Below are 17,909 nucleotides of genomic sequence, written 5' to 3' on the forward strand. Positions count from 1 at the left end.
AGGATTCTTCCCACTCAGCTCCAGATAAACTTGCAAGCCAATGCCCTAATGGGTAGGATAGTTCTAGCTGGCCAAGCAGTGGAAAATTGAGCAGTAGAGAGTACTAGTAAATTGCATGGATTTAGCTGAAGTTCCAGGAGTACCCATACACATTTGGCATCCCTATGCCTTCGCCCTGCTAAACTGCACCCAAGCTCTCTGCACAGACAAACAGGAATTTTACATGTCGAGGTACGTCAAACAGGGTGATGGGTTCACTTTACAGAAAGCGTCACTGGATAGTAATTAAACAGACAAATCCTGGCCAGTTTTTTGCCTGGCCTAGCCCAATGATGCTGTTGCTAATTGTAGCCTCCTTACCCCCAGTTAACTCAGCACTAACTATGGCCTCAGCCTCGGAACTACATGGTTTGAACGTCTCAGTTTCACAGTGCGGTGCACTTATTTAATGAGCCTTTGGTGGAAGTAAAACCATTGTTATTTTCTAGAATTTTGTAGTGTCGTTTAATTCACAGAGTATAAACAAGTGCAGAAACAATGTTTTTGTTGACAGTATTTGTGAACAAAATACATATAGCATTATAATTACATCTTAATTAGAGGTCAGAAGAGTCACTGCAGTTCTCAGTGAATGGATCTATATTCCTAGCGGAACGTGACCGCCGTACAAGTGCCTGATCACCACCTGCCTCATGGGGTGCGGAAAGAAAGAACATTCGATTCACTTCACTGATGGAAACATCTTGAAGACTAGGGATTGCTCCTTCAACATATGGTTTGCTCTGTTGACTATTTGCATAGCTGTCTGAAAAGAAAGAATTGTTCCCAATAAGGTCTGCAAAAAACAATGAACTTACTATGTATAATGTAGAGAGCATAGTCAATATAAAATCCTCAGTGACACTAAATATTTCACACTATCCAAACTACCCTTCTCCCATATGTATGCATACAAACACAAAAATGACCATGGATTTTGGTACACAATACTCCAAGTCTAGAGAAACTAGAGAAGCTGGGATTGTTGTTCTTCGAGCAGAGAAGGTTAAGGGGAGATTTAATAGAGCTGTTCCAAAATTATGAAGGGTTTTTGATAGAGTAGATAGGGTGAAACTGTTTCCACTGGCAGGAAGGTCAATAATCAGAGGACACAGATTTAAGATAATTTGCAAAAGAATCAGGGAGGAGATAAGGAGAAATAATTTTTACACAGCGAGTTATTATAATCTGGAATGCACTTCCTGAAAGGGCGGTGGTCGTAGATTCAATCGTAACTCTCAAAAGGGATTTGGATATATACGTGAAAGAGATAAATTTGCAATGATATGGGGAAAGAGCAGGGAAGTAGAACTAACTGGACAGCTCTTTCAAAGAGCCAGCACGGGAACGATGGGCCAAATGGCCTCATTCTGTGCTGCAAGATTCTATAAAATCACCTTTCATCACATGACGGATGCAACATCTACATTAATGTGGCTTATAGGTTTAAAAGAAACATTTCCTCCAATGGGTTTAGGGTCACAGCACAAAATTGCCCCTAATTCTGTACTAACTGGCACAAAAATAGAAATGTCACATTAGTACAGGAGGGGAGCTCTGGAGGCCAAGGCTGAGGACTGCTGTGGAGACAGCGTATTTAGAGCTTTACCTTCATCCCGGTACTCTTTATATAACCTTAAAGTGCTGGAACCAAGGATTGGGTACATAAAATGGAAGAGAACCTTCCATCCTTAGAACTGCCTGGATTCTTGCCAGAAAACCAACTACACATTCAATGCAAATTTTCATCAAAGTTTGGACAAATGATCAGATCAGCTTGATTTAAAACACATTGGGCCAAAACTTGCAGTCCAGATGACTGCGAATTGGCAGCATTCGCTGTGGACACCCTCCCCCCAAGAGCCGGCAATCAGTGAAATCACCAACCTGACGAAAACTTCCCCTTTTCCAGAAAAATATTGGTGTTAGAAACCCTGTAAAAAGTTACTCATTCAAATGAGGTGTAACTGGGCTTTTAACAGCGATGAGTAATAACTATTGGTAACCAAACATTCTTGTCCTAATTTTAAATTGGTGGAATGTCAAATTTCAGTAATTAATTGAAAAAATTTTTTTTTTTAAAGTATGTTCATGATTTCAGCTTCTACCTTAAACCAATGTATATACAAAATATTTTATTTTGCTCTCTGTAAATGTTTTTAAAAAAGTGATTATTAGTGCTTTTTATTTCCTGGTTGTCAGTCTGTGAGAATTCTGCAATGTGTTTAGCTTAAGACAGATTGCTGATGTCCCAGCAGATCGCACCATGGGATTCTCACTAAACTATGTTGACTTCAGCTGCATGTTGCAAAGGCCAAACGTCTCCCCACAGAGATCATGATATCTTTGTGGGAAGCTTACTTCGGGGCGAGCAGCGAATGCCCTTGCTGCGCCGCTGACCGGGATACTGAATCATTCCCAACAGAAGAAATAAACTAACACGGCAAGTTATTTAATGATCACATAGTTCCATGACCGTTTCCAAAACCACAAGCTGCTATTTCTTGTCAGATTTGACATTCAGACTCACCTGTAACAGTATCTACAGAGTCCAGTGGAGCAGTACTCATCATGTTAATTCCACAGAGTAAAATGTAAGCAATCACGATGACGACAAGGACATAAATAGGCAAGGCCACAGCCCAGTACCTATGGAAAATGTTAATAATGTGTGAAATCATAACTGAATGTACACGGTGGTGTTACAACCCAACAAAATATGCAGCGATTTAAAGATTTCATTTTATTCGCAATGCATATCTGGTTTATTCCCAATCCCACCTTTATACTACAGATTTCCAGAGAAACATACTTCAGGCAAGATAATGAGAGAAGGCAGCGACATTTCAAACCTAAAGGTACATTTTCCTTCTTTTCATTTAGGTTAATAAAAAAATTGGTATATGACAAGAAATAAAGAAGCAACTTGCATTTATAGAACATCTTTCTTGGCCTTGGGATGTCCCAACACGCTCCATCAGCCAATTAATTACTTTTGAAATGTAGTCACCTTTATGTTGTTTGTGCATATCAAGGTCCCACAAACAGCAGTTTGTGAAGCGGGAACGATCCCCCACCTAATTTTTATTGTTAATTGTGTGTTACATTGCAGCACAATAAATGTGACTTTTTGTCTATATGGAATATACTTCTGCAGCTGTCCTGGCCTCTCTGTGCTGGAAATTCTTAAAGGAAACAAACTCTTATGAAAACATTTCTTTAACATGAATTGAACCTGGGACCCTTCTAGTTCAGTTACTCAATAAATAAACACACAAAGGTCAGCCGTGGCTCAGTGGGTAGCACTCTCACCTCTGAGTCAGAAGGTTGTGGGGTTCAAGTCACACTCCAGAGACTCGAGCACAAAAATCTAGACTGACACTCCAGCGCAGCACTGTCGGAGGTGCCATCTTTCAGATGAGACATTAAACCGAGACCATGTTTTCCCTCTCAGGTGGACGTAAAAGATCCTATGGCACTATTTCGAAGATGAGCAGGGGAGTTATCCCCAGTGTCCAGGTCAATATTTATCTCTCAATGAACATCACGAAGACAGATTATCTGGTCATTATCACATGCTGTGTATGGGAGCTTGCTGTGCGGAAATTGCTTGTTGCGTTTCCTACATTATAATAGTGACTGCACTTCAAAAAGTACTTCACTGGCTATAAAGTGCTGGTGGCCGTGAAAGGCACCATATAAATGCAACTCTTTCTTTCAAATATGGAGAGAACTATAGCATAAATGTTATGCCTGCTTATCACTTTAACGTGGAGCCCTGATAACTATTAATATAATTTTGATTGATACTTACTTCTGTGGCCAGTAAGTGAGACCCACCGAGTGCAGCCAAGGTTCTGGAACATAGGCCCATACTAAATACAGAACTGTTAAATGGAAGAAGAAATTAAAAAAAATAAAACCATTGCAAAAACAGAACAAGCACCATGGTAGCAGCCTATTTCATTATATACAGGATTAAGCAAATTTAATTCTGCACTATTAAATGGTTTGGGTATCATTTTAAATTACTATTAATTAGAATGGTTTGAGTATCATTTGAAATGACTATTAATTAGCACCAGCATGAACGCTTCACACTGGCTAACTAAGGCCAAAATTACACGGTCCAGACCCATTTCAGTACTATAAAGTTGCCAAACGAGATGCAGTTCAGACCCAAGCTGTTCTGATCCCAGAGATCTCAAAAGTAAGAGCACGTCGGGGAATTAACCCATTAGCCCTGAGTTGGGAGAGTAGAAATCCAAGATGTTTTTGCAACACTTGCACAATGGAGGTGAGATTTCTAAAATGAAAATACCTACTGCTTTCTTTCTATTTTCTCAGGGTGCCTTTATGCCACAACTGTAGCACTGATGCAAAACGGTTTTGATTCACACCAACCCTGCAATTATAATGTAAATGCAGCCTGAATCCAGGATCAGTAATAGAGTAAATACGACCTGAATCTGATCTGACATCATGAAGTGGAGTGAGAGATTTCCATTGGAAGAGTAAATGGTTCCTTTGTGAAGTGGCTATGTTACTGGACTAGTAATCTAGAGGCCTGGACTGATAAGATAATTTGAACTCAGTTTTTTTTTTAAAAGCTGGTACAGGTTGAATCTCCCTTATCCGGCACCTTCGGGACCTGGCCTGTGCTGGATAAGGGATTTTGCCGGATGAGGGGAGGTCAGCGGCCCAATGAGGGGTGTCAGCGGGCCGAATGGGCCCCAAGGCGTCGGCAGGCCCCGAGCTGTTCTAGGTTGATGGGGCTTCTGATCACTTTCTTTCTAGTAAGGTGAATGATTTAATTAAATCATAAAGGAAAGGTATCACCGTTGTGCCTAAAAAGGGAATAGGAAACCTGGGGGTGGTCGAAGTTCTGCGCATGCGCCATCCAGCGGCCAGGAATGGTGCCGGACAAGGGGTGTTGCCGGATAAGGGACTCCCGGATAAGAGAGGGTTCAATCTGTATGAGTGAAAAAAAAGTGACCACGATCCTATCAGATTGTCGTAAAATCTGGTTGACTAATTTCCTTTAAGGAAGGAAACGTGCCATCCTTACCCAGTCTGGCCTATATGTGACTCCAACCCATACCAACATTGTTGACTCTAAACTGCCCTCTGAAGTGGCTTAGCAAGCCGTTAGGAAGGCCCACCATCATCTTCACCTCTTGGGGTACCGGAATGGGCAATAAATGTCAGCCTTATCAGGAACAAAAAAAAGTCAAGGGTTGATGTACATGATTGATATTCATTAATCCCTGCTGGATAGTGTGGACATTGGGCCAGTTAGAATTGAAGCTCCCTATGGTCAAATAGCCTGCCAATAATCACTGCCATGGTAATGAACACGTTGGCGGGGGTTGGGGTACCAGAGGGCAACTAGTACCTGTAGAATTGTACCCAACAAGGAGTCAAATCCTCTGGATAGAAGGGAATAAAACTAGCAGAGAAAATTGATGAGAAAAGAAGAAAAATACACCAGCTCTCTCCTCCACTCCTAATCCCAATGGTATTCATGTTCCCCATCAATTCTACATGGATTTTGCAGACAGTTCCCATCAGATGAAGTATCTTGTGGTGGAACAAAATAATTCCTCTCACATTCTCCAATTATAGCTTTTGTTTAAGCCTCTCATCTTTTTGTTGCCCCAAGTTCACTTACAATTGGCCTCAGCAAAAGATAGATTGGACTCTCTCTCAGGACTTGCATGGTCAGCAAGGAGATATTCTTTTATAATACTGACCAAAATAAAGACAGGAAGGGAGATCAGCAGACAGAGTTGAAACATGATAACTACTATTTATTATTCATGGAACACTGTACACTTATAGCATTAAACTGAATTCATTTTAATCGAGTACACTTAATGATACTTACTGAATGCAAACTTTGAGGCGAGGAACAGGACAAATCCATAAATGGCCCTTTCAGGTAATGGTGATGGGGAGTTTACCACCATTGTTCATTTCTGAGAAAGATGAATCAATGTTTGCTGGGAGCATTGAAATATCCTTTGGAGAGATCCTGCAACACTATAGTACATTATTTTCCTGTATCATTTAGTCAAATAAAATATCATTGCAGTTTGATACTCCTATCCCATGAGCCACTACTGGAACACAACATACCATACCCAAACCTTGCAGGATCATCCCTTTCAACACCAACACAAATTGCTCAATTTCCTAGATTAGCCATCCTTAACATCACTTTGGCAATTATATTTATTTTATCATCACATATAGACAGACAGTGTTATTTAACCCATTAAGCTGGGCTCAATTCAAACTGAAGTCCCAGAGGTGAAAGGATATTTTGGCATCTATTCCTTTTGTTTATTTAAACATATGATGCAGGTGAGATTAAAAAAAAGGTTTTTTAATAAATTGTTTTACATCTTTTAGGGGACCGAGGGTCTAGTGAGGAGGAACTGAAGGATATCCTTATTAGGCGGGACATTGTGTTAGGGAAATTGATGGGATTAAAGGGCGATAAATCCCCGGGGCCTGATAGTTTGCATCCCAGAGTACTTAAGGAAGTGGCCCTAGAAATAGTGGATGCATTGGTGATCATTTTCCAACAGTCGATCGACTCTGGATCAGTTCCTATGGACTGGAGGGTAGCTAATGTAACAACACGTTTTAAAAAGGGAGGGAAGAGAGAAAGCGGGTAATTATAGACCGGTTCGCCTGACATCAGTAGTGGGGAAAATGTTGGAATCAATTATTAAGGATGAAATAGCAGCGCATTTGGAAAGCAGTGACAGGATCGGTCCAAATCCGCATGGATTTATGAAGGGGAAATCATGCTTGACAAATCTTCTGAAATTCTTGGAGGATGTAACTAGTAGAGTGGACAGGGGAGAACCAGTGGATGTGGTGTATTTGGACTTTCAAAAGGCTTTTGACAAGGTCCCACATAGGAGATTGGTGTGCAAAATCAAAGCACATGGTATTGGGGGTAATGTATTGACATGGATAGGGAACTCGTTGGCAGACAGGAAGCAGAGAGTCGGGTCCTTTTCAGAATGGCAGGCAGTGACTAGTGGGGTGCAGCAGGACTCAGTGCTGGGACCCCAGCTCTTTACAATATACATCAATGATTTGGATGAAGGAATTGGGTGTAATATCTCCAAGTTTGCAGATGACTAAACTGGGTGGCGGTGTGAGCTGTGAGGGGGACGCTAGGAGGCTGCAGAGTGACTTGGACAGGTTAGGTGAGTGGGCAAATGCATGGCAGATGCAGTATAATGTGGATAAATGTGAGGTTATTCACTTTGGGGGCAAAAACACGAAGACAGAATATTATCTGAATGGCAGATTAGGAAAAGGGGAGATGCAACGAGACCTGGGTGTCATGGTTCATCAGTCATTGAAAGTTGGCATATAGGTACAGCAGGCTGTGAAGAAGGCAAATGGTATGTTGGCCTTCATAGCTAGGGGATTTGAGTATCGGAGCAGGGAGGTCTTACTGCAGTTGTACAGGGCCTTGGTGAGGCCTCATCTGGAATATTGTGTTCAGTTTTGGTCTCCTAATCTGAGGAAGGACATTCTTGCTATTGAGGGACTGCAGCGAAGGTTCACCAGACTGATTCCCGGGATGGTGGGACTGATATATGAGGAGAGACTGGATCAACTAGGCCTTTATACATTGGAGTTTAGAAGGATAAGGGGATCTCATAGAAACATATAAGATTCTGACGGGTCGGGACAGGTTAGATGCGGGTAGAATGTTCCCGATGTTAGGGAAGTCTAGAACCAGGGGGACACAGTCTTAGGATAAGGGGTAGGCCATTTAGGACTGAGATGAGGAGGAACTTCTTCACTCAGAGAGTTGTTAACATGTGGAATTCTCTGCCGCAGAGAGTTGTTGATGCCAGTTCATTGGATATATTCAAGAGGGAGTTAGATATGACCCTTACGGCTAAGGGGATCAAGGGGTATGGAGAGAAAGCAGGAAAGGGATACTGAGGGAATGATCAGCCATGATCTTATTGAATGGTGGTGCAGGCTCGAAGAGCTGAATGGCCTACTCCTGCACCTATTTTCTATGTTTCTATGTTTTCTCTCGAACTATGAGACAACGATAATGGGTGCAGCAAATCGCACGGTATGTTTGCCATGATAACAATGATAGCGGCATCGATTCAGTCAGGGTTGTCGGCACCCCAGCGGCTCACTGAAACAAAACCCTCCAGCAAAAACAGCTGATCTATCAGTGGGAAATAAAGATATCAGATAGACAGTGTTCTGACTCTCACAGCAGGAGCATGCTAGGCTGACAAGCTCATTGCAACATGGATTCCTGAGCCAGGTCTCAAAGAATTTTTATCAGCACCAAAGCAAACATCAGAACTCCCGCCTACCACAGTCCTATTCCACCCCTTGTCCCAAGTTTTCAACTTGGCAAAAGATGTGAAACCTACATCAATTGATGCAATCCTCTCCCTTCCATTGAGGTTTCAAATAACTATAAACCAATAAAATACTGAAACCTCCAGCCATGCTCATTATTCTGACACACAACCCAACCCACACTAACTCACTCTCAATCTCCCATCCCTCCCTCTCCATGTTACATCCCTCACTCTCCCCTATCTCCATGTCACATCCTTCACTCACTCTCCCTCCCAATGTCTCATCCCCAACTCCCTCCCTCCCATGTCCCTTCTTTAGTCCCTCCGTCTCCCATCCCTCATTAACTCCCTTTCTCTCCCTGTCCCATCTCTCGCTCACTCACTTCCTCTCCCATCCTTCGCTCACTCTGTCCCTCTCCCTGACTCCCTCCCTCTCCATGTCCCTCATTCATTCCCTTCCTCTCCCTGTCCCATCCCTCGCTCACTCAGTCAGTCCCTCTCCCATCCCTCACTTAGTTCCTCTCACTGTCTGTCTTTCCCCATGTCCCTTCCTTACTTCATTCTCTCTCTCTCCTTCCCTCCCTCCCTCTGGCCCATCACTCACTCACTCCCTCCCTGTCCATCCTTCTGGCCAATCACTCCCTCCTTCTCCCTTTGGCCCATCACACTCTCCCTCCCTCCCGCTGGCCCATCACTCCCTCTCCCGCTGGCCCATCACTCCCTCTCCCTCTCCCTCCCTCCCGCTGGCCCATCACTCCCTCCTTCCCTCTGGCACATCACTCCCTCCCTCCCTCCCTCTGGCCCACTCACCCCCTCCCTTCCTCTTACCCATAACTCCCTCTCCCTCCCTCTTGCCCATCACACTCCCACTCCCACTCCCACTCCCACCCACTCTCTCTCTCTCTCTCTCTCTCTCTCTCTCGCGCTCTCTCTCTCTCTCTCTCTCTCTCCCTCCCTCCCTTTGGCCCATCATTCACTCCCTCACTCCCTCCCTCTGGCCCATCACTCACTCCCTCTCTCTCGCTCGCTCCTTCCCTCTGGCCCATCACTTACTTCCTCTCTCTCTCCCTCCCTCCTTCCTTGTGCCCATCACTACCTCCTTCCCTCACTCTGGTCCATCACTCCCTCCCACCCTCGCTCCGGCCCATCACTCCCTCCCACCCTCTCCCTCAATCCCTCCTTCTTGCCCATCACTCACTCCCTCCCTCTGGCCCATCACTCACTCCCTCCCTCTGGCCCATTACTCACTCCCTCCCTTGGCCCATCACTCCCACTCCTTCCCTCTGGCCCATCACGCTCTCTCTCTCTCTCTCTCTCTCTCTCTCCCTCTCTTTCTCTCTCTCTCCCTCTCCCTCTCCCTCTGGCCCATCACTCCATCCCTCTCTCCCTCTGGTCCATCACTCCATCCCTCTCTCCCTCTGGCCCATCCCTCCCTATCTCTGGCCCATCACTCCCTTTCTTTCTCTGCCACCCTCCCTCTTGCCCAAGACCCACTCCCTCCCTCCCTCCATCTCACTCCCTCTGGTCCATCACTCACTCCCTCCCTCTCTCTCGCTCCTTCCTCTGCCGCATCACTCACTCCCTCTCTCTCGCTCCCTCCCTCTGGCCCATCACTCACTCCCTCCCTCACTCACTCACTCTGGCCCACTCACTCCCTTCCTCCCTCCCATCACTCACTCCTGTCTGTCTCTCTCCCTCCCTCTCTCTCTGGCCCATCACTCCCTCCCTCCTTCCCTCTCCTTCCCTCTAGCCCATCACACGCTCCCTCACCCCCTCTAGCCCATCACTCACTCCCTCCCTCCCTCTGGCCCATCACTCCCACTCCTTCCCTCTGGCCCATCACTTCCACTCCCTCCCTTTGGCCCATCACTCACTCCCTCCCTTTGGCCCATCACTCACTCCCTCCCTCTGGCCCATCACTCACTCCCTCCCTCTGGCCCATCACTCCCTCTCTCTCTCTCTCTCTCTCTATCGCTCCTTCCCTCTGGCCCATCACTCACTCCCTCTCCCTCCCTCTTGCCCATCACTCACTCCCTCCCTCTGGCCCATCACTCACTGCCTTTCGCTCGCTCCCTCCCTCCCTCTGGCCCATCAGTCCCTCCCTCCCTCCCTCTGGCCCATCATTCTCCCCCCCCCCCTCCTCCCTCAGCCTTCACTCCCTCTCCCTCCCTCTGGCCCATCACTCCCTCCATCCCTCTGGCTCTTCACTCACTCCCTCTCCCTCCCTCTTGCCCATCACTCACTCCCTCCCTCTGGCCCATCACTCACTGCCTTTCGCTCGCTCCCTCCCTCCCTCTGGCCCATCAGTACCTCCCTCCCTCCCTCTGGCCCATCATTCTCCCCCCCCCCCTCCTCCCTCAGCCTTCACTCCCTCTCCCTCCCTCTTGCCCATCACTCCCTCTCCCATGCCCATCACTCACTCACTCCCTCCCTCCCTCCCTCTCTCTCTCCCTCCCTTTCTCTTGCACATCACTCACTGCCTCTCTCACTCCCTCCCTCTTGCCTGTCACTCACTCCCTCCCTCTGGTCCATCACTCCCTCTCTCTCCCTCTTGCCCATCACTCACTCCCTGCCTCTGGCCCATCACTCATTCCCCCTCTCTCCCTCCCTCTGGCCCATCACTCACCCCCTCTCCCTCCCTCTGGTCCATCCCTCACTCCCGCCCTCACTGTCTCTCCCTCCCTCCCTTTGGCCCATCACTCTCTCGCTCCTTCCCTTTCCCTCCCTCTGGCCCATCTCTCCCTCCCTCCCTCTGGCCCATCACTCCCACTCCTTCCCTCTGGCTCGTCACTCCATCTCTCTCTCTCTCTCTCTCTCTCTCTCTCTCTCTCCCTCCCTCCCTCCCTCCCTCCCTCTGGCCCATCACCCTCTCCCTCCCTCTTGACCATTACTCACTCCCTCCCACTCCCTCTGGCCCATCAATCTCTCTCTCCTTCCCCCTCCCCCTCTCTGGCCCATCCAGCACTCCCACTCCCCCTCTGGCCCATCACTCCATCCTTCCCTCCCTCTGGCCCATCATTCTCTCTCTCTCTCCCTCTCTCTGACCCATCACTCCCTTTCTCTCTCTGCCTCCCTCCCTCTTGCCCATCACCCACTCACTCCCTCTGGTCTATCACTCACTCCCTTCCTCTCTCTCGCTCCTTCCCTCTGGCGCATCACTCACTCCCTCTCTCTCGCTCCCTCCTTTGGCCCATCACTCCCTCCCTCCCTCCCTCTGGCCCATCACATCCACTCCTTCCCTCTGGCCCATCACTCACTCCCTCTCTCTCACTCCTTCCCTCTGGCCCATCACTCACTCCCTCTCCCTCCTGCCCATCACTCACTCCCTCCCTCCCTCCCTCTGGTCCATCACTCACTGCCTCTCGCTCGCTCCCTCCCTCTGGCCCATCACTCACTACCTCCCTCCCTCTGGCCCATCTCTCCCTCCCTCCCTTCCTCTGGCCCATCTCTCCCACTCCTTCCCTCTGGCCTGTCACTCCATTTCTCTCTCTCTCCCTTTGGCCCATCACTCACTCCCTCTCCCTCCCTCCCTCTTGCCCATTACTCACTCCCTCTCCCTCTGGCCCATCAATCTCTCCCTCCTTCCCTCTCCCTTTCCCTTTCTCTGGCCCATCCAGCGCTCCCTTTCCCCCTCCCCCTCTGGCCCATCACTCTCTCTCTCTCTCTCTCTGGACCATCACTCACTTTCTCCCTCTGCCTCCCTCCCTCTTGCCCATCACCCACTCCCTCCCTCCGGCCCATCACTCACTCCCTCCCTCCGGCCCATCACTCACTCACTCTCTCTCTCTCTCTCTCTCTTTCCCTCTGGCGCATCACTCACTCCCTCCCTCACTCTGACCCACTCACTCCCTTCCTCCCTCTGACCCACCAATCAGTCACTTCTGTCTGTCTCTCTGTCTCTCTCCCCCTCTGGCCCATCACTACTTCCCTCCCTCTCCCTCCATCCCTCTGGTCCATCACTCCCATCCTCCCTCAACCCATCACTCTCTCCCTCCCTCTGGTACATCACTCCCTCCCTCCTCTCTGGCCCATCACTCCCACTCTCTCTCTCTCTCTCACTCCATCCCTTTGGCTCATCACTCACTCCCTCCCTCCCTCCTCTGGCCCATCACTCACTCCCTCCCTCTCCTTCCCTCTGGCCCATCACTCACTGCCTCTCACTCCCTCCCTAGCTCTCGCTCCCTCCCTCTGGCCCATCACTCCCTCCCTCTGGCCCATCACTCCCTCCCTCCCTCCCTCTAGCCCATCACTCCCTCCCTCCCTCCCTCTGGCCCATCACTCCCTCCCTCCCGCCCTCTTAGCCTTCACTCTCTCTCCCTCCCTCTTAGCCTTCACTCTCCCTCCCTCCCTCCCTCTGGCCCATCACACCCTCCCTCCTTCTGGCCCATCACTCCCTCCCTCCTTCTGGCCCATCACTCACTCACTCTCCCTCCCTCTTGACCATCATTCACTCCTCTCCCTCCCTCCCTCTTGCCCATAACTCACTCTCTCTCTCTCTCTCCCTTTCTCTTGCACATCACACTCCCTCTCTCACTCCCTCCATCCATCTGCCCATCACTACCTCCCTCCCTCCCTCTCGCCCATCACTCCCTCTCCCTCCCTCCATCCCTCTCCCTCTGGCCCATCACTCACTCCCTCCCTCTGGCCCATCACTCACTCCCCCTCCCTCCCTCTGGCCCATCATTCATTCCCTCCCTCCCACTAGCCCATTATTCACTCCCTTCCTCTGGCCCATCACTCACTCCCTCTCTTTTCCTCCCTCACTCTGGCCCATCACTCACCCCCTCTGGCCCATCATTCACTCACTCCCTCCCTCTGGCCCATCACTCACTCCCTCCCTGTCTCTCCCTCCCCCCCTTTGGCCCATCACTCTCTCCCTCCCTCTGGCCCATCACTCCCTCCCTCTTTCCCTCTGGCCCATCACTCACTCCCTCTCTTTCCCTCCCTCACTCTGTCCCATCACTTACCCTCTCTTGCGCGCTCTCTCTCTCTCTCTCTCTCTCTCTCTCTCTGTGGCCCATTCACTCACTCACTCCCTCCCTCCCTCCCTCTGGCCCATCACGCATTTCCTCCCTCACTCTGGCCCCATCACTCATTCCCTCCCTGTCTCTCCCTCCCTCCCTTTGGCCCATCACTCTCTCCCTCCTGCCTTCCCTCTTCCTCCCTCTGGCCCATCACTCCCTCCCTCCCTCTGGCCCGTCACTCCCTCCCTCCCTCTCTCTGGCCTATCACTCCCTTTCTCTCTCTGCCTCCCTCCCTCTTGCCCATCACCCAGTCCCTCCCTCTCTCTCTCTCCCTCCCTCTGCCCATCACTCACTCCCTTCCTCTCTCTCTCTCGCTCGCTCCTTCCCTCTGACGCATCACTCACTCCCCCTCTCTCTGGCCCATCACTCACTCCCTCCTGCCCATCACTCACTTCTGTGGGTCTCTCTCCATCTCTCCCCCTCTGGTCCATCACTCCCTCCATCCCTCTGGCCCATCACTCCCTCCATCCCTCTGGCCCACCACTGTTTCCCTCCTTCCCCCTCCCTCCCTCTAGCCCATCACACGCTCCCTCACCCCCTCTGGCCCATCCCTCTCTCTCTCTGGCCCATCATTTACTCCCTCCCATCATTCACTCACTCTCTCCCTCCCTCTGGCCCATCACTCACTCCGTCCCTCCCTCTGGCCCATCACTCACTCTCTCCTTGTCTCTTCCCTCCCTCTGGCCCATCACTCTCTCCCTCCTTCCCTCTCCCTCCCTCTTGCCCATCACTCCCTCCCTCTGGCCCATCTCTCCCTCCCTCCCTCTTGCCCATCACTCACTCACTCCCTCTCTCCTTCTGGCCCATCTCTCCCTCCCTCCCTCTGGCCCGTCACTCCCACTCCTTCCCTATGGCCTGTCACTACCTATCTCTCTCTCTCTCTACCTCCCTTCCTTTGGCCCATTACTCCCTCCCTCTCCCCCTCCGGCTCATCAATCTCTCCCTCCTTCCCTCTCCCTCTCTCTGGCCCATCACGCGCCCCCCCCTCTCTCTCTCTGGCCCATCACTCCCTCCCTCTCTCTGGCCCATCACTCCCTCCCTCTCTCTCTCTCTCTCTCTCTCTCCCCCTCTCCCTCTCCCTCCCTCTGGCCCATCACTCCCTCCCTCTGGCCCATCATTTACTCCCTCCCGCCCTCCCATCATTCACTCACTCCCTCCCTCCCTCTTGCCCCATCACCCACTCCCTCCCTCTGGTTCATCACTCACTCCCTCCCTCGCTCCTTCCCTCTGGCGCATCACTCACTCCCTCCCTCCCTCTCTCTCTCTCGTTCCCTCCCTCTGGCCCATCAATCACTCTCTCCCTCACTCTGGACCACTCACTCCCTTCCTCCCTCTGGCCCATCACTCACTCTCTCCCGCCCATCACTCACTTCTGTCTGTCTCTCTCCATCTTTCCCCCTCGGGCCCATCACTCCCTCCCTCCCTCCATCCATCCCTCTGGCCCATCACTCCCTCCCTCCCTCCGTCTGGCCCATCACTCCCTCCCTCCCTCCGGCCCATCACGCGCTCCCTCACCCCCTCTGGCCCGCCCGCCCATCCCTCTCTCTCCCTCCCTCTCTCTCTCCCTCCCTCCCTCTGGCCCATCACTCACTGCCTCTCACTCCCTCTGGCCCATCACTCCCTCACCCCCTCTGGCCCATCACTCCCTCCTTCTTGCCCATTACCCACTCCCTCTCCCCCTCCCCCTCTGGCCCATTAACCTCTCCCTCCTTCCCACTCCATCCTTCTGGCACATCACTCCCGCCCTCCCTCGCTCCCTTTGGCCTATCACTCCCTCCCGCTCTCTGGCCCATCACTCCCTTTCTCTCTCTGCCTCCCTCTCTCTTGCCCATCACCCACTCCCTCCCTCCCTCGGGCCCATCACTCCCTCCCTCTCTCTTGTTCCCTCCCTCTGGCCCATCAATCACTCTCTCCCTCACTCTGGCCCACTCACTCCCTTCCTCCCTCTGACCCATCACTCACTCCCTCCCGCCCATCACTCACGTCTGTCCGTCTCTCTCCATCTCTCCCCCTCGGGCCCATCACTCCCTCCCTCCATCCCTCTGACCCATCACTCCCTCCCTCCTGCCCATCAGTCACTTCTGTCCGTCTCTCTCCATCTCTCCCCCTCTGGCCCATCACTCCCTCCATCCCTCTGGCCCATCACTCCCTCCATCCCTCTGGCCCATCACTCCCTCCATCCTTCCCTCTCCCTCCCTCTGGCCCATCTCTCTCTCTCTCTCTCTCTCTCTCCCCCTCTCCCTCGCCCTCCCTCTGGCCCATCACTCCCTCCCTCTGGCCCATCATTTACTCCCTCCCGCCCTCCCATCATTCACTCACTCTCTCCCTCCCTCTGGCCCATCACTCACTCCCTCCCTCTCTCCTTCTGGCCCATCTCTCTCTCCCTCCCTCCCTCTGGCCCGTCACTACCTATCTCTCTCTCTCCCTCCCTTCCTTTGGCCCATCACTCCCTCCCTCTGGCCCATCAATCTCTCCCTCCTTCCCTCTCCCTCTCTCTGGCCCATCACGCGCCCCCTCTCTCTCTCTGGTCCATCGCTCCCTCCCTCTCTCTGGTCCATCACTCCCTTTCTCTCTCTGCCTCCCTCCCTCCCTCTTGCCCCATCCCACTCCCTCCCTGTCTCTCCCTCCCTCCCTCCCTCTGGCCCATCACTCACTCCCTCCCTCCCTCTGGCCCATCACTCACTCCCTCCCTCCCTCTCTCGCTTCTTCCCTCTGGCCCATCACTCCCTCCCTCTGGCCCATCATTTACTCCCTCCCTCCCTCCCATCATTCACTCACTCACTCCCTCCCTCTGGCCCATCACTCACTCCCTCCCTCCCTCTGGCCCATCACTCACTCCCTCCCTGTCTCTCCCTCCCTCCCTCTGGCCCATTACTCTCTCCCCCCTTCCCTCTCCCTCCCTCTGGCCCATCACTCCCTACCTCTCCCCCTCTGGCCCATCTCTCTCTCCCTCCCTCCCTCTTGCCCATCACTCACTCCCTCCCTCTCTCCTTCTGGCCCATCTCTCCCTCCCTCTGGCCCGTCACTCCCACTCCTTCCCTCTGGCCCGTCACTACCTCTCTCTCTCTCTCTCTCTCTCTCCCCCTCCCTTCCTTTGGCCCATCACTCCCTCCCTCCTCCCTCCCTCTGGCCCATCAATCTCTCCCTCCTTCCCTCTCCCTCTCTCTGGCCCATCACGCGCCCCCTCTCTGTCTCTGACCCATCACTCCCTCCCTCTCTCTGGCCCATCACTCCCTCCCTCCCTCCAGCCCACTCACTCCCTCCCTCTGGCCAATCACTCACTCCCTCCCTCCAACTGGCCCATCACTCCCTCCCTCTCCGTCCCTCCGGCCCATCACTCCCTCCCTCCGGCCCATCGCTCACTCCCTCTCCCCTCCAGAGGCTCATTCCAAGACGGGGAGGGGTCAGACTCCGATGCTCACTCAACTTCTTTTCCTACCTATAAACACTCCCGGATAAGTGCAGAAAAGACCTGGCGCAACCTTGGAGCTGGAGTAAGCCTCCAGTTTTGATGTAAAATAAATCAAACATCAACTGGCGCCTCCCCACTTCAGCATGGCGGTGCTTCCGGCGCAGCGCGCATGCGTGGGCCTGCACCGACTGATGATGTGTGTCCCAGTGAAGCACAAAGCTGCTGTTACAGACAGAGGTTCATGTCTTATACACACTGCAATGTGCATCAATTTTACAATAAAACCCGTGCAGATATTATATTGTGCAAAGGTTAATGGTAATAGAATTAGCACAAAGATTATATTGTACACAAGTCAGTGGTACAACAGAATCAACAGAGATTATATTGTGCATGACTCATTGATGAGATAGAGATTATATTCTGCATAGATCAACGTTGTAATACAGTGAGCGTAATATCGTGCATGCGTCAATGATCGATGTTGAAACCACATAATAACTTTTATTTATATAGCGCCTTTGTAGTAAAACGTCCTAAGGCGCTTCACAACAGTGTTACAGACAGATACATTTGACACCGAGCCACAGAAGAAATTAAGGCAGATGATCAAAAGCTTGTTTGAAGAAGTAGGTTTTAACGAGCATCTTAAAAGGAGGAAAGAGAGGTAGAGAGGTGGAGAGGTTTAGGGAGGGAGTTCCAGAGTTTAGGGCCCAGGCAGCTGAAGGCACGGCCACCGATTGTTGAGCAGGAGGGATGTTCAAGAGGCCAGAATTTGAGGAGTACAGACAGCTTGTGGGATCGTGAGGCTGAAAAAGATTACAGAGCTAGGGAGGGGCAAGTCCATGGAGTGATTTGTAAACAAGGATGAGAATTTTGAAATCGAGGCGTTGTTTAACTGAGAGCCAGTGTAGGTCAGAAAGCACAAGGGTGATGGGTGATCTTGACTTGGTGCAGCTTAGTACACAGGCTGCTGAGTTTTGGATGACATCACGTAGTGTGGGTGATATCTTCAGAGAGCACACAACACACAACCTGTAAGATGGCTGCAGGTTCTGGAAACTTCTG

At 51.1% G+C, this 17,909-nt stretch overlaps 1 protein-coding gene across 3 annotated transcripts; it reads right to left on the minus strand.

The window, feature by feature from the left end:
- Positions 1-495: 495 nt before the first annotated feature.
- On the minus strand, positions 496-16,995 carry pigp (phosphatidylinositol glycan anchor biosynthesis, class P). 3 transcript variants are annotated; one of them, XM_070893026.1, is made up of 5 exons: positions 16,869-16,995; positions 5,927-6,017; positions 3,854-3,926; positions 2,570-2,688; positions 496-805 (listed from the first exon to the last, which is right to left on the minus strand). In XM_070893026.1, exons 2-5 carry the CDS (start codon positions 6,006-6,008, stop codon positions 597-599), a joined length of 483 nt encoding a protein of 160 aa, XP_070749127.1. In that variant the 5' UTR covers positions 6,009-6,017; positions 16,869-16,995; the 3' UTR covers positions 496-596. The 3 variants fall into 3 exon arrangements, with proteins under 3 accessions (XP_070749127.1, XP_070749126.1, XP_070749125.1); XM_070893025.1 differs by having other exon boundaries at positions 5,927-6,073; XM_070893024.1 differs by having other exon boundaries at positions 5,927-6,081.
- Positions 16,996-17,909: the final 914 nt, after the last annotated feature.

Source organism: Pristiophorus japonicus, chromosome 11 (assembly GCF_044704955.1).
Source record: "Pristiophorus japonicus isolate sPriJap1 chromosome 11, sPriJap1.hap1, whole genome shotgun sequence".
Taxonomy (NCBI): Eukaryota; Metazoa; Chordata; class Chondrichthyes; family Pristiophoridae; genus Pristiophorus; species Pristiophorus japonicus.